The 27,511-nt window shown below is 42.6% G+C and overlaps 2 protein-coding genes across 2 annotated transcripts; one reads left to right on the top strand and one right to left on the bottom strand.

Moving 5' to 3' along the window:
* The first annotated feature begins 1,398 nt into the window (after positions 1–1,398).
* On the top strand, positions 1,399–19,966 carry LOC110476424 (Golgi pH regulator). Its single transcript, XM_021541351.3, has 14 exons — positions 1,399–1,488; positions 3,917–3,976; positions 4,734–4,837; positions 6,353–6,459; positions 7,257–7,358; positions 10,195–10,315; positions 10,556–10,636; positions 13,768–13,877; positions 14,760–14,848; positions 15,229–15,321; positions 15,663–15,758; positions 16,360–16,449; positions 17,096–17,161; positions 17,305–19,966. Exons 1-14 carry the CDS (start codon positions 1,447–1,449, stop codon positions 17,509–17,511), a joined length of 1,368 nt encoding a protein of 455 aa, XP_021397026.1. The 5' UTR covers positions 1,399–1,446; the 3' UTR covers positions 17,512–19,966.
* Positions 19,162–27,511, bottom strand: PDZK1 (PDZ domain containing 1). The gene is made up of 9 exons (XM_031505905.2): positions 27,457–27,511; positions 25,489–25,700; positions 24,955–25,195; positions 23,826–23,962; positions 22,421–22,616; positions 22,001–22,197; positions 21,306–21,500; positions 20,189–20,482; positions 19,162–19,239 (listed from the first exon to the last, which is right to left on the bottom strand). The coding sequence occupies exons 2-9, from the start codon at positions 25,696–25,698 to the stop codon at positions 19,162–19,164; spliced, it is 1,548 nt and encodes a 515-aa protein (XP_031361765.1). The 5' UTR covers positions 25,699–25,700; positions 27,457–27,511.

Raw genomic sequence — 27,511 nt, 5'->3', positions numbered from 1 at the left:
ATGATTTTAAAACATTCAGAGGGGTTGGGACTCCACCACTTCCTTGCTTAGTCTGTTCCAATATTTTGCAATATTTTCTGTGATGTTTTTTCCCCTAATGTCTAATCTAAATTAAACATTAGGGGAAAAAATGTCCCCTGGTGTCCCCTGGGGCCATTTCCTCAAAGTGTGTATTTAAGAGGAAAAAAAGAAAAATATTCAGATGCCATGAAGGTCAAGCGGGAACATGACTATGACATGAAGGATTGAATCTCATACTGATAGCCATCAGGAAATTCCCTGTCTGCACTTTTGCTTCCCTTCTGGCCCCATTCCTTGATATATTGTAATTGAATGTCCTGAAAGGCACCCAGAGCCCAGTTCTCAGTGTGGAAGGAGGATGCAGAGGGCTCCATCAATCTCCCCTTACGGGGGAAGATGGGCCAGGAGCAGTTGTGGTGTCTCTGCTGCCCTGCTCCTGCAGAGGAGTCACAGTGGTGCTAAAATGGCAGAATCACAGAATTGTTTGGGTCTTTAAGAGATCTTAAAGATCATCCAGTTCCACACCCCTGTCATGGACAGGGACATCACCCACCAGACCAGGTTGCTCAGAGGTTCACCCAACCCGGCCTTAAACACTTCCAGGAATGGGGCATCCACGTCTCTGGGAAACCTGTTCCAGTGCCTCACCACCCTCACAGGAAAGAATTTCTTTGTAATGCTTAATCTGAACCTGCCCTCTTTCAGTTTGAATCCATTCCCGCTTGTCCTGTCACTGCACGCTCTTGTACAAAGCCCCTTTCCATCTTTCCATCTTTCCATCTTTCCATCTTTCTTGCAGGCTCCCTTCAGACACCGCAAGGCTGCAATTAGGTCACCGCCAAGCCGTCCCTTTTGCAGGCTGAACAATCCCAATTTTCTCAGCCTTTTCTCACAGGAGCGGTGCTCCATCCCTCCCATTAACCCGGTGGCTTCCCCAGGACTCGCTGCAACAGCTCCGTGTCCCTCCCGCGCTGGGGAGCTCAGGGGGCGGCGTTCACCCTGCCCTTCTCCCTGTGCCTCGTACACCTCCTTCTGCCCCCGGGCCAGCAGCGGGTGCCCTTCCCGCGGCTTTGGGCGCAGCAGTTTGACCGGGGAGCGGCGCAGGGCTCAGGCTGGCGGCCGCGCCCGCGCCGTGCCCCCACAGCGGCCGCGCCCGCGCCGTGCCCCCACAGCGGCCGCGCCCGCGCCGTGCCCCCACAGCGGCCCCGCCCCGCTCCCCGCCGGGCCGCCAGGGGGCGTGGCTCCCCTCCGCGGCCCCGCCCCCGCCGGGCCGCCAGGGGGCGTGGCTCCCCTCCCCGGCCCCGCCCCCGCCGGCAGGAGGGCGGGGCGCCGAGCCCGCGGCACGCGCCCGCGCGCCTGCGCGCCGCCGCCGCCGGAGCCGGAAGCGCGGCGGGCGGGCCGGGCCGGGCCGTGCTGGGCGCCGCCATGAGCTTCCTCATCGACTCCAGCATCATGTTCACCTCGCAGGTACCCAGCCCTTCCCCGCCGCTGGGAGCGGGGAGGTCCCGCCGTCACCGGGCTTGCCTGTCCCGGCGCCCTGTGCGGGCTGGCGGAGCGCGGGCGGCGCCGGGGGCGCGCCGACCCTCAGGCGGGGCCGGGCCGGGCCCAGCCGGGCAGCGCCGGGCTCCGCTCCAGTTAAATTCCAGTTCCTCCCGCTGGCACTGGAAGCTCGCCTTGCTGCTCACCTTGCTGCTCTCTGCCCGGTGCTTGGTTTATTTCTGATGTTTCTCAGCAAGGCTGCGGGCAAGCTGGACCTTGATGGCAATACTGACCCTAGACGATTGGAGCAGATGAAAATGCGTTTAAGTGGATCGCAGAGGGATCTGATTTAATCTTTAATCTTCTGAGCTGGTGTGAAAGTATTGTTCTGTAGTGATGAGCTGAGGAAAAGGAACCTTTCCCATTTCAGCAGCAGGTGGTTGTCTTAGGTAAACTTTGATACACAACCCTAATTCCTGACAATTTCAGGACAGCTTTTGGCTGTTTCTTAGAAGAACAATGCCCTCCCATTTGATAATGCTCTGATTTTTGCTTACAACGTGTTTATCACTCTTGGTGGCTTGGAAGTTAGGGTTTGGGTTAGGGTTAGAGCATAGCTTTGGTACTGTTAACAGTTCACCCAGAACAAAAACTCCCACTTTTTTGCTTTGAGTTCTAATTTAGTTAATAGCTTTTCTTTCATTTATGATGACAGCTTTGAAGGCTCTCGTTATCTTTAACACTACCAAGTTATATGTTCGAGTTGCTGCATGTAATTGTCTAATGCTCAAGATTTTGCTAAGTTTACATGTCACATTCACCTGCAGTGTCTCAGAGTGTGAACTTCTACCCAAATGTCTTTCTTTGCTTTTGTATGGTCCCTAACACAAGGGGAGTCTAATCTTTTTGTTTAGTTTTCGGTTATTATTGTACCTACTTATCTCTTCATCTTTTACTTATTTTTGAAGAGTTTGTCTCTACCTTTTTCTTCTTCCTACAGTTAAATGTGGAATTATTTTATGTAGATCTCATTTGCTTATCATACTTATTTAGCTTATGACCCCTAGATAGGAGGCTTATGGAATATCTTTCCTTTTTGCTAGCAGCTACTTTAAAGTCTGAAGTCCTCCTCGAACAAGTTTTGGCAGCTGTTACAAATCACTCATTTGACCTCATTCCTATTTCAGTTGTTCTTTCAAGGCAGCTGTCTTTGATCTTCTTGCCCAGCATTCCAGGTATTCCTTGTCTTTAAATCATGTTAGTGTGTTACCTTTGCTACTGTGGTTACTCCTGATGTGCAGGGAAGTAATGCACAATAATTCCTTTGTTTTTGTCTTTGGATGATTCTCATCTCCATGGCAGGGTGGGCAGAAAGCTCTGGCTTTTTCCATGTGCTCTGAGGAGATAAACTGATTTTATTACGTGATGTCTGACATATACTGAATTTTGTCTTTGCCTTGGACAAAGCTACTTCTGTAAAAAATATTGAGTATTTCCTGAATTCTCTTTTTGCCTGGGTTCTTTTAAATCATTACACTCCCTTTCAGTCTCATGAGGAATAGATGGGACTGCCACAGGAGGCCTGACAACACAGTCCCCTTTTACTCTCTGAAGACAGGTAACTGCAGTTTTGGCCACCTTGTTCAATTTGTGTTTACTTCATTTAAATCATCTGCAAAATAGCTGTGATATTAAGTTGATCCCTTCTGGAGTGTGAAGAAACTTTAACCAATTTTGTAATGTTCTTTTATGTCCACTGAAAAGCGAAGTGTTATTGACTTTTTCTGCTTCACCTGCCTTGTCCTTGTGGCTTCCTGCAGCACCAGACTGTGGTTTGAGGCATTCAGCACTGCCTTTTCCCCACTTTAGAGATCATCCCTGTAGCATCTTTCACCCACAATGTGTTGGTGTCTAACCAGATGTACTGTAAAGACCTCTACAAAATATTCATTGCACTTCTAGTCTACAAGAAACAGCAGATGTTTTTATAACATTTACTCATGCCTAGAAGCTGTGTATGTGGTGGGCATTCAAGTATTTGCTTTCACTCCATTTCTGTATTTCCTGTAAAAAACCCATTGTCTTTAATTCTGTAGATTACAAGAGTGAAATAAGAATCAAGAGTGCAAAGGATTCTGGCAGGCCAGGAACTGAGGAATTCTGAGAGTTTTGGAACATGAAACTCTGTTGTCTTGATGAGATCTTCCTTACTATAGCATTTTGTGTTTGCTACACTTAGATATTTAAAACATTATTTTTTCCATGGTACCTTGGCAGGTGTTAATCTTTTGTGGCTCTTGGGTACTTTGGGTTAGCTCTGTTCCTTCCATTTGTTTAGTTTACAGTCAGCAGTGCAGTGGGTTTGTGTTTGGCGAGTTGCAGGATGCAAATGTTGAGTGCTTCATCTCTCCTGCAGGTGCTGTTCTTTGGATTTGGGTGGCTCTTCTTCATGCGAAAGCTCTTCAAAGATTATGAGGTGAGAAGGAACCTTTCATTACAAGTCTGTGTCGTAAAAAATACTCCCAGTTATAGAAATATTTTAAAAACTGCATTTAGCCTTATTCCTCTCTTTAATCCCTTTTATCTTATCTGCAGTTAACTTTCTTTTTAATTTCCTCTTGTGCTTCTGTTTGAAAGACTCCTAAATGTCTGAAGAAATGGGTTCTTCTGTGGCCACTGACAGTATCTTTTTATTTAACAGTAGCCAGTTTCTACACTGGCTACTGTTAAATAAAAAGAAATATGGTGGAGATGCAGGGGTAATAGGAAACTGAGGGAACTGTGTTGCCTTTTAAAGGTGGGTAAGCCCAGTTTATACAGACTGAAATTTTTGAGACAAAATCAAATCCAGTGAGATGTGTCAATTGCAGCTGAATTCCTTGTGGGGAATAAAAATGCCGTTTTCTTATCCATAGTGGAGTACGAGATTGTAGTCTAGGTTAGAGATGGTTTAAGTGCAAGCCAAATTCAGACCCCAGCAGATTTTCTGATGTGGATTTTGTTTTTAAATCTAAGGTTGATATAAAAGAGCTCTCTTAGTGTGTGAGTTTGCCCTCTGTTTTCCAAGAAGCTTTTGGCTTCCTCCTAAGCAGATAAAGGGCTTGGTGCCTTTAAGCAAGAGACCAAGTTGTGGGCAGTCATGCCTTGTGATTTAGTTTGTTATCTGAGGAAATCAGGATGCCATTCCAGAAATGTAAACGCCTGATGTCTCTGGATTGTTCTCTGCATTGCAGGTACGACAGTATGTGGTCCAGGTGATCTTCTCTGTGACTTTTGCCTTCTCTTGTACCATGTTTGAGCTCATAATCTTTGAGATTTTGGGAGTGCTGAACAGCAGGTGAGTCTGGGAGCCTACTGGGGACTGCCCTGCCTTGTGCTCTGCAGCATCTTCAGTCTAATTTCTGAACTAATGGATTTGTCTTGGATTGGGGAAATCATGGGAGAAAACTGTCAGCAGCTCAAGGAAGATGTTTGTGCAGGAACATTTTTTTATTTGACAGAATATGGGACTAGTAGCCATAAGTTTTAAATTTTCCATGCAATTGCTATTAACAATTGGTCTAGGTCCTTAGGGCAAGGCTTTTGCCTTTGACATTCTCCATTTGTCAAGTTAAAAGAAATTACTTCTTTTATGGAAGTATTGTAACTCTTCAGATCATACTAAGAGCACTTTTCAGATGCTAAAGACTACAGAATCTTTAAGCACTGGTTTTTCTTTGGTGGTCAGAGGAGTGAATAAGATGTGAAGCTAATTTTGGAGTGAAAGGTACGTCTGTAACAATGCAGGATTTGTGAATCAAAGGTGAATCCCCTTTTAACAATAGGGTGAGAACTTTTACATAAAGGGGATGTTAAAAGCTCTTCTTTGGAAGTCAATACGGAAGAGAAGATAGAACAGTAACATGCAGAGGCTAAGTTGGGTTTCTTCTTATTCTATCTCATCATACAAGTATAAGAGAGCAGTCAAAGGGGTTGAAAGGCAAGAAGTACAGAAGTGATGAAAGGTAATGTTAGTTCTGCGTGTTATTAATACATGGGGCTGGTAGCCAGAGAGATCACTGAGGAGAATGCTTTTATAAGCTTCAATAAAGCACTAGACTGAAGTATAGATGAAAATGTTTGCTTCTGAATTAGTTAGGAAAAAGTGACAAGGATCCTTGTAATTTCTTCTTCCCTTAGGATGAAAAGGATATGAGTTAATGTTGGGAATGGGGACATGTATTTTTCTGTTCAAGTAAAGTGAAAGGTCAGTTCAGCCAAGATGAATCTCACCTGCATTTGACTACTCTGATTTGGTCAGAGGAGTATTCATCATGTTAATCTGTATATGTATTTATAAAACCTTGCTTTGCAAAGTCTTGCAGATGAGACAGTTCACTCTGAAGTGGAACATGCTGACTTATCAACATGAAATATTTTTAGTCTTTTCAATAAGAATTGGCTTTTTTTTTGACTCAGCTGTTCATTAGAAAATTAATTACTGCTTATACTTTTTGATTTACTGTTCAACTAGATGAACAGTCAGTCACATGAATCATGCTGCAACTGGCAGTAGTCACCATAGAAAATACAGTACTTGATAAAATACCCAGTGTGGTTTTCTGGATAGTTGTTTAGTTTTAAATACACATTCTTGACCTCTGTGTTTAAAAATAAAACTATATAAAGCCCCAAACCAAACAACTCCCTCTCCTCCACACTAATAAAAAAAAAATCCATAATATTCTATATGCTAAGCCAATATTATTCATTGCTTAATGTAGGTAAAAAGATTTCACTGACATGCAATTTTCTTTGAGAAATTTGTTGTATTATGAACTTGTGCTAAATCAGTATTTTGATTTTATTTCAGCTCTAGATATTTTCATTGGAAGCTGAACCTGTGTGTCATTCTGCTCATCCTAGTTTTCATGGTGCCTTTCTACATTGGTTACTTTGTTGTGAGCAATATCAGATTATGTGAGTACTTGGTTTGTGGCAAGGGAGCTGCTAATTTGACATTAGGGATACAAATGAGAAATAATTCTGGTCTCTGTCCTCGTACCTCCCTCCTTGCCCTGCTTCTGTTCTGGTTAAATACCTTCTCTTTGGACTTTCATACTTTATCATGGACCATTCATTGAACAATCAGGAAATGTTTAACGTGACCCCAGCAAATGCTGCTTTTCTTCACAGGTTTCAACAAAGTTGAGCACTTCAGAGTAATATTACTGGGATTTGTTCCTTTGCTATTTTAAGCTTGCAGCCAAAACTCTGCAACCCTTGGCAGGGCTGTGTTTTTCTGCTAGGGGGCAAAAGAAATGAGGCAGGGAAGCTCAATAAATCACGTCTGAAGCAGTAAAACTCAGTAAATTACTTTTGCTTTTTTTGTTTCTGCTATCTGGATGAGGCCTTTTCCATGGGCTAATGGACACTTAACCCTTGAGCTGTGATGCACATCACACCTTGATGTGTGATACACATCACTCTTTTGTGTGAAGCTTAGGCACGTAGGTTGGGAATATTAAATGTGTAGTTTTGCCATGAAGATGAAATATTTAAGATTCACATTCAAGATCACACAAGAAAGAAGCAGTGAAGTGGTCCCATGTGGACAGTGGAGCCTTGTTTGAGGTGAAGGGGTGTGCTGTCAGGTGACACCTGCTTTGGCCACCAGTTCTCCAAGTAGCATTTAGATCAGTGTAGAAATGTTGCAAGCTCTAAAAAGCCCTAAAGGAAGAGCCTAGTTTAAACACTCCCTTTTTCCTCTCTATTAGTGCACAGACAGAAACTACTTTTTGCATGTGTTGTCTGGTTGACCTTCATGTATTTCTTCTGGAAGTTGGGGGATCCGTTTCCAATCCTCAGCCCAAAACATGGTGAGTTTCATTTTCTTGCTGATTTCTTCCCTCCTGCAAATAGACTTTGTTATTTCACTTTTATTTTGGAGCTATTATTATTCCATCTCTGCAGCTGGGACTGTAGAAAGAAAGTTGTTCCTGGAACCAAGGGTCTGCTCTGCTTTGAAATCTGCAATGTAAAGGTTATCAGACTGATAGAAATGGATGGATACATCTGGATTGTTTTCATTAGTTTTCTTTCAGTACCACAGGAACACTTGAAGGAATTAAGTCCTAACTGATCCTAGACTATGTAAGGACATGGTGTACTTTTGAGAGCACAGAAACTTATCTCTGCAAAAAAAGCTGATCACAATTTTTGTTTACTTACTTCTTTCTACTGTGGAGACGAAACCTAGTTTATTTAAGAAGCAGATCATCAACCTATCCTTCATCTGACTTTTTTTAGTCAGGTTTTTCTTTCTTGTGGCTTAAGTCAGATGAGTTTAGCATAAGTGGCTGTCCAGTTGTGTCCGAAACACAGCAGTGTGCCTAAACTCCAGAGCTGCACAGACTGTAGCCAGCAAGGGGCCTGGCATTTGTGCTGGCTCTGGTACACATTCCTGCTGTGCCTGAGCCCAGAGGCTGTGCAGTTGCACGGGACTGGAGTGTGGGTTGGTAAGTCCTACTGGATGCCAGAGCTGTTTGTGTACAGAAATAGCTTGGGTGTCTCTGTTGTGGTCATGAGTATTTTCATTGTGAAAATACTTGGGCTAGTTTGGGTCCAGCAGAGTTAGCATGTGCCTGGCTGTGCTGAACCCTTGAGACACTTGACTGTGCTGAAGGATTGTAATGCTGTTAGAAACAGACTATTTGTCACTGGTGTTACCTGTGTAACTTACATTGCCCTTCTGTTTTCCCTGCACTGGAAAATTGTTTGGATATTGTTTCCCACAGGTGAAATTCAGTCAGTTTCACAGAAATTGGTGAATATGTCTGTCTGCATGCAAAATGCTCAACTTAGTCTTTCTGTTCTGTGAGAAGCTGCTTGATGCTGTACTCACATGAGAAGTTGAGGGACACCAACTGCTGTAGGGTCTGCTCACCCTTTCGTCTGTGATCCTAAAAGTTTCCTCAGAGAAAATGTATGTCTGTGTTTTGTAATTGTGTAATTTGCCTCTGAAATCCAGCAACTGATGTATAGCACAGATCCCTCTGCAAAGTGTTGCATTGCCAAGAAAAACCTGCATCCAATGTGAGCTGCAGAAGGTGCTTGAGTTGGCAGAGTGCAACAATCCAGTGGAAACTTAGCCATGGGGTTTATCTAATGCTCTTTAGGTCACCAAAAAGTTCTGGGAGGCTATGTAACACCTGCAGATTTCCAGAATGGGTAGTAGGGTGTTTTCTGTTTTAAATTGTACTTTACAGGGTGTGTTACCTCCATTTAAGAGTTCTAGTGCCTTATCCTACCAGGTGTAGACATGAGGGTAGAGCAAAGGACTCTACATGTTTGTTCCCTGCTGTATTGTTTGGGTTCTCCTGTCCTGCATGTACAGACAAGGCTGCTGTGGGCCTCACTGGGGAGTGGTGACCCAGTTCAGGCAGGTGGGGATGGGGATGGTAGTGTCCTGCAGCTGAGAAGTGCACCATTGAGCAAAGGCTGCCTTGAACTTATTTCACAAACCTGAGTTTGGGAGCTTGTAGTAGAAGGAAGGTTATGCTTAATGACACACCAATATTCTAATAAAGCTCCTACCTCTGTCTGAGTTGATGGAACATTAATTCACTTTATGTGTGAGTTTCGTGGGGAAGCATTGCTCCAACCAGTGGAATGTCATGTCATTTTGAAGGCACCTCTCTTTGAAGTGCTGCAGTCTGACAGTGTGTGGGGCAAAAGGCCAGTGTATTGTAGCACATTCTGTAGCTCCTGTAAATCTCTGTGCAGCTGCACATGACTGCGTGTCTCGGTTTCCCTTTGTGAAGTCTTTTTGCCTTGTTTTCATCATTCATTCCACTTCTCTGAAGCATGAAATGTGGTTTGGCGCTCAGCCATCTCAGCTTTGCGATCGTGTAAGCTCTAAATGTGCTGTGTGTGGCAGCTGCTCTATAACCAGCTCCCTAAAAAGTGAGTGGTGTTTACTGCACATGGCACCGTATCCTGGGAAGGCAGGTTGAGGTCTGTGGTAAGAATAAATGCAGTTTCAGTGCTTGGTGATGGTTACAGCACAGGCTTGATGTTCGTGTTGAATTACATGTTTTAGGGTCCACTTGGTGCTCAGGTAGAAGACCTTGTTGGTGGTCACCTCAACAACGTGTTTGTGTCAACCAGATGAACACTCAACAGCCAGGAGCAGCTTAAGCTTCCCAAGCCCACTGTCCTACAAGCACAGCTTGTGCCTGATCTGGAGGGGTCGCTTCCAATGGGATGGGGGTTCAGACATTTTTAGGCCAGTTTGCCAGGACCAACTGGCAAATAATAATAGCAATAATAGCAAAATTTCTGGAAGACACTCCTTTTTAACTGCCTGGTGGATGATCTTTGTTCCCACCTCAGCAAATGGCAAACGTATTTTATTAGTTTGGAACCAAAATATTGATAATTAGTACTCGCTGCATATCTATATATCTGTCTTAAGTTTCTTCATAGCTGGAGTTCCCCATCGCTGTTTCTAACCAGGGTTCGGTGATTTCTGACGGAGACTTCCTACCCCTTTCTTCTCTTAGTCCCTGTCTGTCCTTCCCATTACCTGGGGTCATTGCAGTGGGAAGGCAGTCAGATTAATTAAGCAGCTCTGTGTTATGTTAGGAAGGCATAAAGTGTTGGAGCAGGGTGAAGAGAGCAAGGTTGCTGATGCCATGTTTTTCCCTCCCTCAGGAATCCTATCTATAGAACAGCTCATCAGCCGTGTTGGTGTGATTGGGGTGACACTCATGGCTTTGCTGTCAGGATTTGGGGCTGTCAACTGTCCATACACTTACATGTCCTACTTTCTCAGGTAACTGCAGCCTTGTGAAATACTTGTCCAGCTTTTTGAGATTATTTTTTGCTTTTCCTGTGGCGTTGTTTCAAGTTTTTTGTTACTTTTTTTCTGAATCTAGCTGTTGTCATGTCTGCGTGCTAGAACCATTTCCACTGCTTCTGCATATTCCCTTTATACAGGCTTTTCTTTGCCTCATAGGCATGTGCACATCTCTGAAATGGGGTAGCAAGCCTAATTGGGGTCTTTATTTTGCAGGAATGTAACAGATGCAGATATTTTGGCTCTGGAGCGACGACTCCTTCAGACTATGGACATGATTGTTAGCAAGAAAAAAAGGTGAGAGGACAACAGTAGCATGGAATTATTTATCTCAAGGATTTGCAGTCAGTGTGGTATGAGATGGTTCTTGAAATCTGAATTGGGTTGAGCTGTGTGGTGTTTTGTTCTGGCTTGATAAATGACTGTTTTCAACACTAAGTAGTGCCCTTTGTGGCTACAGTGGCACAGATTAGGCTTCCAACACCATTTGTAGCTCTCTGCTGGCAGCATAACTAATCTGTTGGATGGGCACCTTCCTCTCCTGCGGAGTCACGGAGCCTTAGGCCACTACAGCTGGCTCTTACTCGTGGTTTCAGGACAGAAAGTGGTTTGTACATATGGTGGACCCTGGCCAAAGCTGAAGCAGGGTAGTGAGCTGGTGTGGACACAGCTATATTCTTGCAAACAGCAAGGTTTATGTTGGTTAAGTTTTGCAGAATTGCAAAACATTGCTAATGTGGATATACTATAGTACACCAGTGTGCCATCAGAACTCTGCTGGCATTGGTTTAGCTTATTCCATGTTCCCCAAGCTAAAAAATAACCACCCTACTTTTAGAAACAATGTAGTTTCATTTATACTGAAGATTTTTGTCTGCATATTTCATATCAATATTACATATATCATGTCTTGCCAGTAGTGCAGAATAAATCCAGTTACTGGAGTCACTTCAAAGGTTTGACTGTCTTGACACAACAGTCTCCGAAACTTTACTTTTGATGCCTTAATGTTTCAATGGAACATTTTAACATGTGCAGGGGAGCTTTTAGGTAGCCTAACCTTGCCAAATTTATCACCATGTATATATCTGCTGATGAGTATTAGCTGATGGAAGTGTAGTTAAAGCAAAACCTCCTTCCCCTTTGAAAATGTTAAGCAATGAACAAATTTGTGTTTGTAGTCATGTATGAGATGGTAAGTAGTGAGAGAATTTAATTACTCAGGCTTAATTGATGTAATTGACTGGAAGCACACTCTAAAAGACTGCCTTTGGAGTTAAAAGATACTGTGTAGTGCTTGTAGTGCTGTTTCTGACTGTTTTTTTGTTTCGTACAATGTTTTCGGTTCTTTGGTCCAGGGAGAGTGATGTTGGGGTTAAAGGATGCCAGAGGCTGGTAACTAACTAGCACATTTGTGCCTTCCTTTGGCCAGGAAATCTGGATATGGCAACTTCCCAACTATTATGAAGAGCCCTTTATTAATCACTTGGGAATTATAATGAAACTCATGTATATGTTTAAAAAAAAACAACAAAAAAACCAAAACAGTGTGCAAAACTAAGTAGTCTCAGAACTGTGCAAGAAATAGCAGAAGTTAGATTCTCCTTTTTGCTTTGACAGGGAGCAGTGGGCTTACATGATTGGACTATTTGCTCATGTAAAGCCAAATTCAAAAGGTTAGATATGTATCAGTCCAACTGCAACCGAGTAATTGTTAGAACAAGTGGGAATAGCAGTATTTTCCAGCTCTGGGTAAATGTTGCAGTTCCATAAATGTCACTGATGTGCTTGCTGGCCACCTTCTCAGTACTCCTGATAGTTCAGAACTTAACAGTGAGCACAAGAGTTGCAAGGCAGTAGAACCTAAGGCTTTTGTTTTCTTTGCTGATCCTGACATTTCTTCTCATGCCAACCCTTATTCATGCTGGCTTCCTAGTCAGTAGGAGATAGTTGGTGAAAGTTGTTCTGATGGGTTTTGTACAGGAATCACTTTTCTCTCCTTCCTGAGCACCATCAAATAAAGCCTTTAGGAAACTCACCTTTAAGGCTGTCAGATTCTTTATACTTATTCTTACAGGTGTGACATAACTAATCCTGAGGTTTGAAATGCCAGCATTGTGATTGGCATTGCTTTATTTGTGTCATGTTGGAGTCAGATCAGCTGATGTGACACAAATATCACGGTGGTGTTTGTCTGGGGATCCTTTCTGTGAGGTCTCCAGAACTGTTGCTGTGTGGATATAGAGATCTAGAAAGAGAAGATTTACCTTTGTGTATTTATAGCCTTGTGTTTCACCTGGACTTGGGTGCATTTTTGCTGCAGTGCTGTGGATGATTTAGGATGGACCATGTGAATCTGTGTATTGTGAAGAAAGCAAGGATTAAAAATGCATTTCTTACATTTGGCAGCTATCAGGATTCTGAGATCTCTGTTATTTGTAGTCTGTGGCCATATGTGCTTTTATCTGTATGTAGGGTGCCCCAAGGGTGTTTATTTTGATGATGTGAAAGGAATGATGGAAGGATTTTAAATTTTTTTTTATTGCACTGCTTATCAACATCCTTGAAGAGGGCTCAGTGCCAAATGTAGCAATGCTGGCTGCAGCTACAGCTACAACAAAGGGACTAAATCCCACAGAATCATGGATCGTCCTGAGAACCCTGTGAATAGTTTTCAGCTTAGGAATGGATACCTTGCTCACAAATTTCAGTGGGGAGAAATGTGAGGGAACGAGACCAGAAGCCAGCACTGCTCGAGGGGATTATGCTGTGGTGCGCATGGAAGTGTGAGTGACGATATGCAGCAGCTGTTGGAATTCGCTTCTGGAGTCACATTCAGATCGCCTGAGGCATCCAGTGGTTCAGTCCAAGGATGGATTTGTGTGTTTGTGCTTCATAGCAGCTTGTCATGCAGCCCAGCAGTGGGTGACAGCATACCAGAGAGTGCTCTGCACACCATCCAGAGCTCATAGCTCCATGGAAAAGGCGGATGTGCCGTGATAAAGAAGGGGTGTCCAAGGGGAGGGAGGAGCATGAGAAGTCATCTAATTCCTGAGCTTGAGATAACACAGTCATGTGTTTGAGGAAAGGAAAGCAACTAATCGTATGATTGAGAAATCCATTTGAATTCTGAATTTTTAACTGGGTTTAAATTCCTCTAGGATTGAAACAGGATCCTGAATGGAAGACTTGGGAAGTGTGTCATTGAATCTCACTTGATTAGATCTGGGCTCTACTCCAGACCCAATTAGGATAATTTTATGTAGTGGGATTGGTGTTTAGGGGAAGGAAAAAAGGCCATCTCTTTTTGGTGAATTTAGTTTAACAGCATCTTCTAAGAAACTGGTGGATTCTTTTTTCTTTTTTCTTGTTTTGATTTTTCATAAAAATATTATATTCCTAAGGACTTGCATTTTCTATTCTTTCAGGATAGCAGTGGCTCACAGGACAATGTTCCAGAGAGGAGAAGTGCATAACAGACCCACTGGCTTCTGGGGAATGATAAAAAGTGTTACAACATCTGTTCCTGGCAGTGAAAGTATCCTTCATCTGCATGCTGGCACCTGCCTTGGGAGGTGGATCCAGCTTTCTTTGTTTTGAGAGGTAGAGTGTTAGTTGGGACAGTCACAAAACATTTGTGTTTCAATACATTTCAAGCCTAATGTCTCTGGGAAGTTTGTTCTCTGGCACTGTCTGACCTTTTGCCCCGGCCTTGGGCACAGTTTCACTGTGACACAGGCAGAGGTTTTATGTTTCTGCCCTGCTCTATAGATGCTCTGTTGCATCACCATGGGTGAGGTGTACAGCAGATCAGGGGAGACTTGATGTGCACACTTACCACAGAATCATAGAATAGTTTGGGTTAGAAGGGACCTTAAAGATCATCCAGTTCCCTGTAGAAGGAATCTCTTGGGAATGACAAGGGTCTGTACTTCTCTATCAGAGTTGCTTACCAACCACGACACACACTAGCTGCTAAAATCAGAATTTGGCTATTTGACAGACTCTTCATAGTAATCACTAATCTCAGCAGTTTCGTTTATGAAGATGATCTGAGATGACATATTGTGAGATGCACTTCAGTGGCAAGGGACACTGGTCAAAGTGGAGCAGCAGTTTTTGAGAGCTCTGGTTCTATTCTGTGATGTGTTTCCCAGGCAAAGAAATAAAGAGTTTGTTGCATGACTGCCTAAATACTGTGTCCTGCCTACCTCCTTAAACTGGAGTAGTGTGCATCAAGTTCATCCTTGAGATTTCTTGGTTGCTGTTTTAATGAGGAGCATGAAGACTGAATGACAAAGCTGATCTGGATCTAGAGGAAACCAAACCATTAGATGTGGTCCTTGAGCCGAAGGTAGGGAATGTTTTCTTAATTAAGAATTCATTATGTGTTGTAGCCTTGACTATGTTGGTTTGCCAGATCTGTCCCTTATCCAGCAAGAAGTGGATGCCCTGGAAGAATTGAGTCGTCAGCTTTTCCTGGAAACTGCTGACTTGCATGCAACAAAGGTACACAGTAAATAACTGCCCAGATGAGTGTTGGGAGGTCAGAGTTGTTTGAAAGAGTACATGTGTTATGAGAGATTGAAACCTGTTCAATAGGTAAATGATGAAATGTTGTAATGCAGTGGAGTGAGGATCTGTTCCTTTAACTTTGGGGCTAGATGACAGTTCAGATCCATCCTTTAGTCTTCTCCATGGCCCTATAACTATTTAGAAGCTTATGAATTAACACTTAAGAGTTCAGAAACATTTTAATTAAAAGATGTAGAAAGATAGGGCTGTGTTTGCTACTCTTCGTGCTCCATTACAATTTTATGTTATGGGTGATTGTGAAAATGACATGTTTTTTTATGTTCTACTCCCTATCTCTTATTTTGTATTTCCAGGAGAGAATAGAGTATTCCAAAACTTTTCAGGGAAAATACTTTAACTTTTTGGGCTATTTTTTCTCCATCTACTGTGTCTGGAAAATCTTCATGGTATGTAAATTTTTTATCTCATTTTTTGTGGATGTATGCAAATATACCCTGCATAGATCATGCTACACATGCAGTTCATTAAGTAATGCTCTAGTTTCTTTAAATCCAGAAAATCTGAAAGAAACTGGCCCTTGGTTGGAAAAAAGCTCTGGATGTGGCTTTTTATATACAGCATTACTCCAGTAATTCTTACATGGATGTGTTTGTGCTGCCTTCAGCAATCTGACCACCCCCTGCCCTTTTCATGGTGGTACAATAGAAGAGTCGTGCATGAGCCCCACCTGTGAGAGTGAGAAATGCTTTTGCCTTTTTGCTTGAATGTAAATCCATCTCTCTTGCAGGCAACCATCAATATTGTATTTGACCGTGTGGGGAAGACTGATCCAGTCACAAGAGGAATTGAGATCACTGTAAATTACCTGGGAATCCAGTTTGATGTGAGCCTTTATTAATTCTTGCAGTCTTTTCAGCAGTTCATATCTTATCTAAATAAAATCATCCTGCTGCTAGGGAGAAAATGATAGACCCTGAGAATGTGGCTTTGGCTTTTAACTTATTGAGGAGGAAAGAAAAATGCACCATGAATGTTGCTTTCACAATGATTTTGTGCTGGGATGGGGATGTGGTCTTGCCAGAGAGGCAGTGATGTTTTTGTTGTTGTTGTTTTTGGTTTGTTTTTTGTTTTTATTTTTGTGTTTGTTTTGGAGAAATAGAAGCACTTTAGACAATCCACTTAGATTAATACATTCAGCTCCAGAGTATTTTTGATTTTTTATGTGAATAGGTGGTCTGTCATTTACACAATCTGTGAAAATGGGGGGTTTTGTGATTGGTATAAACTAAATCTCCTTCTCTTGTGTTTGGAGTAAACACTTGCTAATACATTTGTGGAAATGTCTGTTATATAAACCTTGTATACAATAGATACCTACCTGTACAATTAGCAGAGACAAAGACCCTGAAGCATTGGCAGCTATACAATGTGGTGTAAATGAAGTTAATGTTGAAGTTTTAACTCTTTTCTTCTTGTTGTTACAGGTCAAATTCTGGTCTCAGCACATTTCCTTTATTCTTGTTGGAATAATCATTGTTACCTCTATTAGAGGGTTGTTAATCACACTTACAAAGGTAAGAACCAGGACTCTTAAGTGGTTTTACATAGAGAAATTAATTATCAGATCTTTACCTTTTGATGGAACAAGTACTGTATAAACTGTCAATATGTATTTATGTTTGTATTTATGTTTAGGTATCTAAATATAAATTCTTGCAGAGGGAGGAAGGTAGGAAGAATACCTTTTGCAGGATATTTCCCCAGTCTGTCAGGAAGGGATCTAGGTGTTAAATAAGTGGTAAATATAAGCAAGGGTTCAAAATGCTGTGGTAGCCAAGGCTTATTAGTAAGGTTGATGAGATGGTAATTAAAAGCATTTGCTTTACTTAATTTAAGCTGCTGGTAGGACTGAAAGGCATTAACAGACATGTGACTCATTGACTTGATCTGGTCTTTGGTACCTATGCTTAAACTTCTCTGTATTGTTTTGTGATTTTTAACACAAGGTGCAGCTGGCTGGGGAAGATTGTTGCAGACTAGGGCTTATGAAAGTTTGAGGTTTAAGAAAGTAGTTTACAGGTAGCCCTTTAGAATGTATGGTTTTGATAGGGTATTTTGAAATGCCAGGTATTGAATGGTATCTTCCTTTAATGCTGTCCTAAGGGAGGTCAGACTTACCTAACTGCTTGTTTCCAATGGTTTTGGGTTTTTTTTCCCTAGTTCTTCTATGCCATTTCCAGCAGCAAGTCCTCCAATGTTATTGTTCTGCTGTTAGCCCAGATAATGGTAAGTATGGAGAGCCGTGGGCATGCCCGTGTGCGTTTCTGCATGCATACCTTGTGTGTGTTTAAACACATGACAGATCTTTGTGTGCTGCCCTGTCAGCCACAGAGCTGAGGTGAGGCAGTAACTGCTGTTTTACCTTCCAGGGAATGTACTTTGTGTCGTCAGTGCTCCTGATCCGCATGAGCATGCCTCCGGAATACCGCACCATTATTACTGAGGTCCTGGGAGAGCTCCAGTTCAACTTCTACCACCGTTGGTTTGATGTGATATTCCTAGTTAGTGCCCTGTCCAGTATCCTCTTTCTCTACTTAGCACACAAACAAGCCCCAGAAAAGCATATGGCCCTCTGAGGCAGAATGGCAGCCATGCACTGCTCTCTGTCCTGTCAGCTGCACTGCTGCAATTCCTGTGGATTGCAGAACTTGGAGAGACGGGACTGCTCTGTGTGTTTGGCAGTGTAACTGCAAACCTTGGAGAGACAGGACTACTCTGTGTGTTCTGGCTCCTTGAACTTCCACATGTGTCATCATCAAGCTCTGAGGCTCGTTTTGTTTGTTTAGCTGGAAGGGATGGGGATGTGTGTGTTAAAGTTGAAACAGTTAATTGCCAAGCAATAAAAGCAATCCTGGACACACCACTATGCAGGGGCGTCAGAGCTTGTGTGGTAGGCTGGCTGAGGGAACACCTCCTACTGTTGGAACACCATCTTCACAGAAGGCACCAAGAAATGCGATTTTTCTTTTGAAAATCAACTTATAATTGGGATTTGGAGGACAGCAATTCTGGAATTGAATGTTTGAGTCTGTGGAATTAAATAAGTGTTTGTAATATGCGAGTATTACTGTTGTTTTTTGTCAGTCCCAAAGATTTGGCTGGATTTGAGCCAGAAGGTGGTTGGGATTTGCTGTCCAGCAGGAGTGGAGTGGAGAGAGCTCCATTTCTGTATGTGGTGTATGCTAGAGTGTATCACTAGTACCTACTATCCTTAGGAACTGGAGATTTGCTTTCTGTTACTGAATGTAAACTTTCTTTTCTCTCTCTGCATAAGTGAAACTGAAGTTTTGGGTTCCTCTTTGGAAGAATTCAGTGTTGAGTTGAAGACCATGCCTTGTTTACATTGTATGTTAGGAATTTTACTCTTGTGACTTAAACTTCTAGGTTCCCATGGCCACTCTGAGGCTTTGTTTTATAATTGTTCTGGAACATAAATTGTAGCTGGTGAGAGTAAGGCTTGGAGTGGGGAAAATAACCACTCTAAAGAATTTATTTCTGTATTGTCTTAGGTGTACAGCAAGGAAGCAAAGTGCACAGCAGCAGTATTGCAGAACAATTTATGTCACATTCAGGACGGCATGGTGGTGACTTGGGGTTAGACTGAATTACATACACTGTTCTAATCCACAGCTGTATGCAGAGCATACAAAATAGTGATTAAACATCTTGAGTTGTGAATTACAAAGTTAGCTTAATGTTGGAAGGAAGTTTCTGCAATGTTAGCAGGAAAAAGGATCATAATGCACAGAGTACCCTGGGCTTATGCCATTTCAAAGCATCTGCACCACCGCTGTAAGCAGAGATGCCACCAAGATTGAGGTGATGGACTTGGATTAGGGGGAGAGCTGTCTTTCCTGGGACATGGGCAGAAATCAATTGCTCTTAATAAAGAGCTTATCCATAACAGCCTGAGATGCTTACGAATCTATAAAACATTTCCAGCTTCTGCTGCAGAACACTTAATTATAAAGTTGCAGTTCTTTAAGCCTTTTCAGAAGTGAGTGATGGGAGTGCCCATTTCACAAGGCAGAAAGTGTGCCAGTGGAGCAGAGTTCTAAATGGATGCAAGTTACACTGAAGTGTTTATTGCAGCAAGGGTTTGCAGTCCTTTACGGTTCTGGTACTCCTTAGAGCAACCAAGTTCTGAGAGGTGGAATAGCAAAGATGAACTGAAAACAATATTTGGCAGGTTTCTTTTTTGTTGTTCTTGGCATAGTTTTGTCTCTTCATAACTTTGTGTCATTGCTGTTGTCACTGTCAGCTCTTGTGGAGGCAGCTGATTGGGAGGAGGAGGATGAGTTTGCCTGCAGAGGAGTAACAAAGATGTGATTTTTTTTCAGTTTGTAAACATGTTTGATAGTCTGCACTGTTGCAGACTCCTGTTTTCATCTGCACTAATCACGCACTTGTTTAGATGGCAGAAGGAATCAACAAATACCATTTTTGTCGTTAAAGGGTTTTTAGGTTAAGTACATTTTGAGAGAAATTTGTTCAAAAGAGGGTTTCTATTGTTGAATTCCCATAGCTGCTCAATTTGAACTCAAAAGTAGTGCTAACTTCTGCAAAATGCAGCTTGGGGACTAAGACATTCTTGGAAAAACTTGCAGACAAGGCTAATGAAAAATAAATGGGAAACACTATTGGTCTTACCTTGTCTGTCTCTTTTGCATGATCAGAAAATAAGCATTTTAATATTTAAGGTTGACCACAGAGGGTTAAAAGTGTTTCAAGAATTAACACCTTGCTTTTCTGACTTTAGTCATGCTTTGGATTCTTTCTAGTGACATGAAGTGAGTAAAATAATTTCAAAACGGCACATTGCGTAGAAAATGTCATCATAACCTATCACTTGCTGTTCCTTCTCCAAAGTGATCAATTTTGAAATATTTCATGTGGTTTTCACAAACATTGTTTATGTTTTTTGTGTATTTAAGCACTTTCCCCTCCACTTCCACAATTGTATTGCCCGTTTCCCATCATTGGGATTACTGTATTTGAATTATCTTGTTCCATAAAATCTCTTATATGTGAGTTCTTTGTGTGATTTTTTACTATTGCATTAAAGATACTCACCTGTATTGTGTGGGGGAAAAAAGAGTTGTGATAATTAACAGCTTTCCTTTTAATAACTTGGAAAAATCCATGCTCAAGTTAACAATCCTAGCTCTGGAAAACTTACTACCTGAAAAAAAAAAGTGTTTTTTCTGTCCCATGTGTGATCCCTCAGCATCTGCCTAATGCAGGATTACTCACCCTTTCCCTCGGCTCAGGTGAGCTCCTCTCTGGCTCTGGTGGATGATTTTCTGTGTGAGCAGCAGGCTCAGGAGTGTCTGAATCTGCCATGGAGGCTGTGATGGGAATGTTTTGGCCTTGGAAGTACCTGTAAGCATCTCTGCTGCATACCAGCAGTGTCAGTCTGTCCCCAGTGCTTTGGATCCTTGCCACCACTTTGTCATAGGATTCGTTGGTCACATTCACTCCGTTCACCTCCACCAGGAAGTCGTTGTTTTCCACACCTGCTCTGCCAGCTGGTCCCTGGCTTTGTACCTGCAGAGGGGAGTTCAAAGCATCTTGGCATAAAGCTTGGAAAGATGCTTGAACAGCTGGGGGGGAGCTGTGTTACTGCTTTCCCTGGAGAATGGTGAAAGAAGCGTGGGGAAGGGGAGATTTGTTGAGCAGGAAGGAATTGGGATGGGCAGTGGGCCCAGATGTAACAGAGCCCATCAATTTGAAATTTTAAAACGTTTCTTTATCTTGATAGACTTACATTATGGGAATGTGGCATGGCAGAACCATGAAGACAGGTAGAAAAAGTGTTTTCTAACTATTTGGAGGTCTCTGTCCAATAACTTCAGTGTTTAGTACTATTTGGAGGTCTCTGTCCAATAACTTAAATGTTTAGTACAATTCACAGATCCCTTAGTAATGAGTGGAACCCCTTATCTCAAGAAAGCTGAAGTTACAGATGTAATTTGGGACAGGAGGAGTTTGACTTTTACCAGCTGTGGAATTCACAGAATGTGGGTAGAAGTAGGGCAAAGGTGTCTCTTCTATCATTAAGCTGTTCTACAGTAAAAACCAATTCTGTCTAAAATAATTTTAGTGGGCCAGACTCATGAATAAAAGCAAAAATTATGCAAAAGCTGACTAATCCCTCTAGATTTCTAAAAAGAAGGAGTGTTTTCTGGTGCTCATTTTTTATCTTGGGTCAACAGTTTTAGTCTGACTTAAACAATTCTAGCTCTGATCTGAGAACACTGGAAAGGAGACTTCTGTGGCTTTTCTTGCATTTGTTTGCAGGATATGGAGGGGAGGAAGCTGCCCAACAGACTACTTGAGCTTCTCCTTGCTCCTCATTCTTCATTAGTACCTCAGTGATGAACAATCCAGGTTTGTTCTTGATCATGTTTAAACTGAAGCCAAATCCATTAGGTCCTTTCACCATCTTGCAGATCCTTGGCTTGTGGTTCACTTTCTGTTCAGTGTGCAACTGCACTCTTTCCTCCATTTTAGCTGGGGTTGAATCCTGAGCTTTGTAGTAGTATGAGAAAGGGGAAATTTGAGCCTGAAAGAAGTGAAAAAATGACATTAAACCAAAAATTTCTGTTGTGAAATTTATTTCTGGCTCTCATGCTCAACATATTTTGTTTGAAACTTTGTTAACAACTCAGACTTTAGCTGCAGTGAAGAATTCTTCCCTATTCTGAGTGGAAATTTGCAGTGTTGATTTATGTGAGAAGGGAACAATCATTTATGATTGTTATTCATAAATGGTTACACAGTCATGTAGCTCTGAATTTGATGTCTTAACAGCAGACCTTAACCTTTCTTGTGATGTATTTGAATTGTGATGTATTTGTGATGTATTAGAATTGTTCCAATAGTGTCTATAAACATCAGGAAGAGTCCAAAGATTTTGGTGTTCAGTGACTGTTTCAGTGTAAGTGGAGGTGCTGGAATGCAGGTGTCTCTTAGATGTTTCCTGCTAGTTGAAAGTGTCAGAGCAGATTGGCTGTTTCATTGTGATAAATTATCAGTTCCTAGCAGTAGTTTGCATTTTCTTACCAGCTTGTACATGCTGTCGGTTTCCTTATCCACCACCAACAGGGAGGTTCTTTCCTCAGACTGCTTAATTTTCCCCACTACGCTTTCATGATCCAGCCCATCCACTCGCTCGCCATTGACAGCCACTAAGATGTCATTGTCCTTTAGACCTGCCACGGCTGCTGGGCTTCCAGAATTCACATCTTTGATTACATGGTCTGAGATAAGAAGGGGAGAAAGATTGCTGTGAAGGTAGAGCTTGGTGAGTTTTAAAAACATTAAAAAGCATGGCAAATGTAAATGGTCAGAATTGCTCTTCAGGCTGAGGCTGTTTTTCTTGAAGATGACCAGTAAGAAACCAAAGAGAATGAGGCTGCAAACATCATCTAGGAATAAATGGTACAGCAAATGTCATGGTCTGTGTGTTAACTTGGATCTTACCACCAGTATTTTGTTCCATCCGTAGATAAAATCCATACCCGTTTTTTCCTTTCTGGATCTCAATAAGTCGTGGTTTGAGGGGAAGCAACCTTAGGCTGGCTCTCTCTTTGCTCAGTGCCATCCTCTGGCTTGTGAAATAGCGGTCTGTTTCTTCATTTGAAAGTAGAAACATAACATGATTTTCAGACTTCTTTACCTGTGACAGCACATGTACAGTCTCAGATGTCACCCCTTCAACAGCACATGGGAATTGGGGATATTTGGTAACTGGTGCACTGATATATAGTGGAGTCTGGGTGCTGTTAGTCCACACCATGCTACTATAAATTGATTTTTCGTTTCCTGTCAGATACGTGGACCATGACAAAATCAAGGGCATGTAATGAATGAGAAAATTTTCCATATTTCATACTGTGTTCCTGACCTGTAGGGAATTACCTGTGGAGGGCCATAGGGGTGGCATACAGTGCTGTAGAATCCAGGGAGCCTGAGTAGATGGTGTTTGGCTATTCTAGGTGTGAAACTCTGTGATACAGACTTATCTATACCACTGCTTTAGATTACAGTGACGGGAGTTTCAAGTTTCTGTCACTCATGATCCTCTTCTGTCTCCCTGTATTACTGATTCTGAGGTGAGATTTTTTTTTTTTTTTCCCTGTCTGTTCAACCTCTCCAAGTCTTTCTCTTAGTCCTTTCTATTCTAATGGGTGCTCTTTTTACTCATCTTAACCAGTGTCACTCTGCTGGTGGTGTTGCAGTAGCTCAAAGCAACACAGGTGTGTATGATTCCATAGTTAGCTGTGTGCACTGAATGCTGCTGGAATGCTGGAGTCTCATGGCTCTCTGAAATCTCTTCAGCTCCAGCTGTGTTTTAGCAGTGCCAACAGCGGAAAGCTGGAAGCCTCATTAGCAATGTTCTTTGCAGCCAATTAGTGAAATTACTTGCACAGTAAATTTCCTGAGTTTTGGACTTCTTCACAGGAGAAAGGGGACTACTGTCTAAAATCATGAAATCTTCCCTGCTCCATGCTGACTGTCATCAGAGGCTTCCCTCTTCCTGCCCTGGAAACTACATTGGATGACTTGCCCTCCTGCCATTAGCAGCATTTCCAGGACTTCTGTTCAAATGAATTCAAATGAATTGATTTAATAGGGTTCCTGGCAGCAGTATACTTGTGTTATTTAAAGTTCTTTGGCCTGTCTTGATGGCCATGTTCATTGAGAGGCAGTTCAAGAGGCCGCTTGATAACACAGCCAGCACAGAGGGCTACACTGGTGTGCTGGTGGTGCATGAACAGCAGCTCCCAAGATTTACTGTGAAGTGCTTAAATCAGCCAGCCTGGCCTCCTCAGTAACCCTGATAGGTTGCTGTAAAAGTAGGCCAGAACAGAAGATAAATCAATACCTTTTCCACCACTTCCTCATGGGTGTCATTTTCCACATTTTTCCCATTGATTTCAATCAGGCGATCGTTATTTTGGACACCAGCCTTTGCAGCTGCTCCTTGTGATGAAAGCTCTACTATGAACAACCCCTTCTGTCCTAAAATAAATGAAAACTCATTACACAGGGCAAGTCACTGCAATAGGCCTGAATATAGTGGTTAAGGAAACTCAGCACTGATGTCCTCGGAGATTCTTGGTCTCTGCTTGCACACATATTACAGGAGCACCACAAACCTTCCACACAGACACTCCTCTGTCTCTTACTCTGGCCTGGAAAAATCCCTTCAGTGGTAGAGGGAGATATTCGTTCACTATCTGCAGCTCAAAATGGTTTTTCTTTCCCTACTAGGGGTGAAAAAGGGCTGATTAACATAGTTGAAAGGGATTTGCATCCTGCTCCCTCCCATCCTCCACTTCCCCCATTATTTTGAAGAGAGAAGCTGCTTTTACTGTTGTATTATGCGTTTCATAACTTCCTGTGTTTGGAAGCCTTCTATGTTTGGTCTCTCAATTATATTGGATTCCAAAATAGCCTTTAGAGGGCTCTTTAGAGGTGGTGCTTTCCAGAAGACCTCCCTCTTCCGTTGACTGGCCTTGGAAAAAAAGGCATATATGGAAAAGGTTCAAAATCCTTTTCTTTCTAGATAAATTAACTTACAAATCAGGGAAAGTATTTCTTACAGCTGTCTAGAATCTCATGTGCTGATTCCTGAGGTGATTTTGAGGAATGGAACAGGACTTAACATAGCACATTGAGTGTGTATCTAGTTTGGTTTTGTTAAGTGGGCTTAAATAACAAGCAGAAAATAGCTTATTATTTTTCTCTCTCTCTTTTTTTTTTTTTTTAATCTGTTTTCCACCCCATGAGAAGCATGGTCCTCAGGAAACCTTGTGCTGCATATGCTGTACAGAAGTGTTCTGGAGATAAATCTGAACTCATCGTGCTACTCCTCACTTTCTTTCTGTTAGAAAGAACAGTTTGTGTCTCCGCACTAGCCCCCACATATTAACTGTGGTTGCCTCTGTCCCTGCAGCCAAATATATACATATTTATATTTTATCTCCAGTTTCTTCTCTCCAGGCTCTCACCTTCTATGCTTTTCAGGGAGAAGCCGTAGCCTGTCTCCTCCTTCACCAGGTAGCAGAGCCGGGGCTGTGGAGCTGCAGTGGCCATGGATGGTGGGCACTGCTGCTCCTGCTGCTGTCCTGTGGATGCTTTTTGACCCAGCTCTTCCAAGTTCACTCCCTCCTTTTGTGCCTTTTCATAGGATGCGTCATCCAGAACAAGGAGCACAACGGAATTCCCGCTGTTTCTGACCATCTCCACCACCTGTAATGGACAAGGGGAAATGGAAGCAGGCACTGGAGTGATGGAGCTAAAAGCTTTACCCAGGAAAAGCTGCACTGTCTACTGCTTCTGTTGTCTCACCCCCTGCTCATGCACTAGGGAGGCATCCCAAAGACATTCCATGCCCATGGTGGGTAATGAACGATACAGGGGGATACTCAGAGCAGTTGACTCTGCTCCTGGGTTTCCTAGCCATAAAAACTGGAAGAAAAAGCTTCACACAGCAGCTGTGGGCCTGGGGCATGGTGTGGATCCCAGCCTGAACAGATTTGTACCTGTGCATGTTCCTCCTTGTCCACGAAGACACCGTTGACCCTGAGCACTCTGTCTCCATCCTGCAGGCCAGCCCTCTCGGCCGGGCTGTTGCGTTCCACGTTCCGCACGATGTGCCCCGCCGTGTCCTGCTCGATCCGTAGGAAGAAGCCGTATTTCTTCTGGGGCTTCTTGCTCACTGTGCACTCTCGGGGCTGCAGAGCAGGAGTCATCTCTACCAGACAGGATGGAGAAAACACCTGTGAGTATGAACAGGAAGCTTACCTGGGGTGTATTCTCCCTAATTGCATATCAAGAGGGTTTGCTTCAGAATTCTTGGGGTGTTTTTTAGGTTTTTTTTTTTTTTTTTTTTGGTTGGTTGGTTTGGATTTTTTTGGCCCCAAAAAAAACAGCTGTGCAAAGCTGAGTTTAGTTAACAAGACTAGCAAGAAGAATCTCTGACCCTCCTTGCTTTTTTTCTCTCTATATCTCACATGAAGTTAAGCAAAATGCAGAACTGAAATAAGGAAAGCCTGCCTGAAAACATAGTAAGGATTGTAGAAAGGGTGTAATACCAGGATTAAGTCTTACAAAGGAAATGAAGTTTTGGGAAAAGAGAATGGAGTGAAGGGATTGTTCCCCTCCCTTTGACACTTGGGGGACCACATGTGAATACTATCCCCAGTTTTGATCTCCCCAAGTAATTACCATATTTGAGCTAGTTCACAGAGGGAATTTTGGTTCTGAAACACTTATTTAAGGAGGCTGAGAGAGCTGGATTTGTTCAGTCTTGGGAAGAGAAATTAAAGGCAAGATCTTCTTGATATCGTCCCACTGCCTAACTGGATTGTGTGGAGAACACAGCCAGACTCTTCTTGGAAATAAACAGTGGGAGGATGAGAGGGAACAGACAGGCTGCAGCACAGCAAGGGAAATTCCAACCAGACATTCATAAGAACAGCTTTTCCTCTTGGGGCCAGTCAGGTATGACTAGAAGTGTCCAGAGAGGCTGTGAAATCTCTGTCCTTGGAGATACCTGGATTGGGCCCTGAGTAACCTGATCTAAGCTGACTCTGTTTTCTATGGGACATTGCACCAGGCCACCTCTAAAAGTCCCTACCTAAAATGCTCTGGGATGTGAAGAAACTGTGGTTTGGGTGAAGTTCGTCATGCAGGAATACCATGTATAGAAAGTAAATAACAGGTGGGGCCAGAGAACATCTCTCAAAACATTGTCCTGCTGAAGATCCATGAAGATGGGGGAACGAGACAAATGAAGACAAATTCCTCCAGTTGTAAAAATCCAGATAATTAGCAACCTTGGTTACTATTTTACTGGAAAGACTTTTTTTTCCCGTCCCTTTACTGACAGAAGTCAGTTCTTTAGATCTGCTGGCAGTCAAATCCTTCTGTGAGAGCAGCTTAGTGCAGAACCACTGCTGTAGCTACCCACGGTGCAGACTCTTTGCTGCACTGCTGATGTTACTTGGGCAGCACATAGAACAGCATGGATGTGTGGGGTGAGTTTGGCACAGATGTCACTGGAGCTGGAGAATACAGGAATTTCAGTTTGCAAGGATATGCATCCTGCAGAGCATGATTCACTTGTAGTCCATGGACCAGTGCTTTGAGTATTTTTGAGTCTCTGTGTATTACACTGACATTAGCTAATATTGGGATGAACTTCCCTGCTATTTAAACATGGTTTAGAACACATCAGACTGTATCAATTGCAAGTACCATTCAAAGTAGCTTTTCTCGACAAACACTGGGAATCTGTGATAATTCATAAATTAAGATGCAAAACCAGTACTACACAGAGCTGGAGAAACAGTAGGCTTCTATGAGAGAAAATTATTTCTTCATATTTAGAAGTGGAGAGAAGGTTACAGTGCACTGCATACAACACCTTTTGATCCATGCAAAATCATTTGTCTTGCAAAAATAACTTTCCAAAGGGAAAAGGGGTTAGGAAAAAATGAACTTCTTACCTGTATCAATGTAGAGCAGCCTTGACTGGAGTTGTCTTTTGCCGTTCCTCCTGAG

This window comes from Lonchura striata, chromosome 2, assembly GCF_046129695.1.
Source record: "Lonchura striata isolate bLonStr1 chromosome 2, bLonStr1.mat, whole genome shotgun sequence".
Taxonomy (NCBI): Eukaryota; Metazoa; Chordata; class Aves; order Passeriformes; family Estrildidae; genus Lonchura; species Lonchura striata.
The sequence above is the reverse complement of the archived record's forward strand: the minus strand, read 5'-3'. Positions and strand labels throughout refer to the sequence as shown.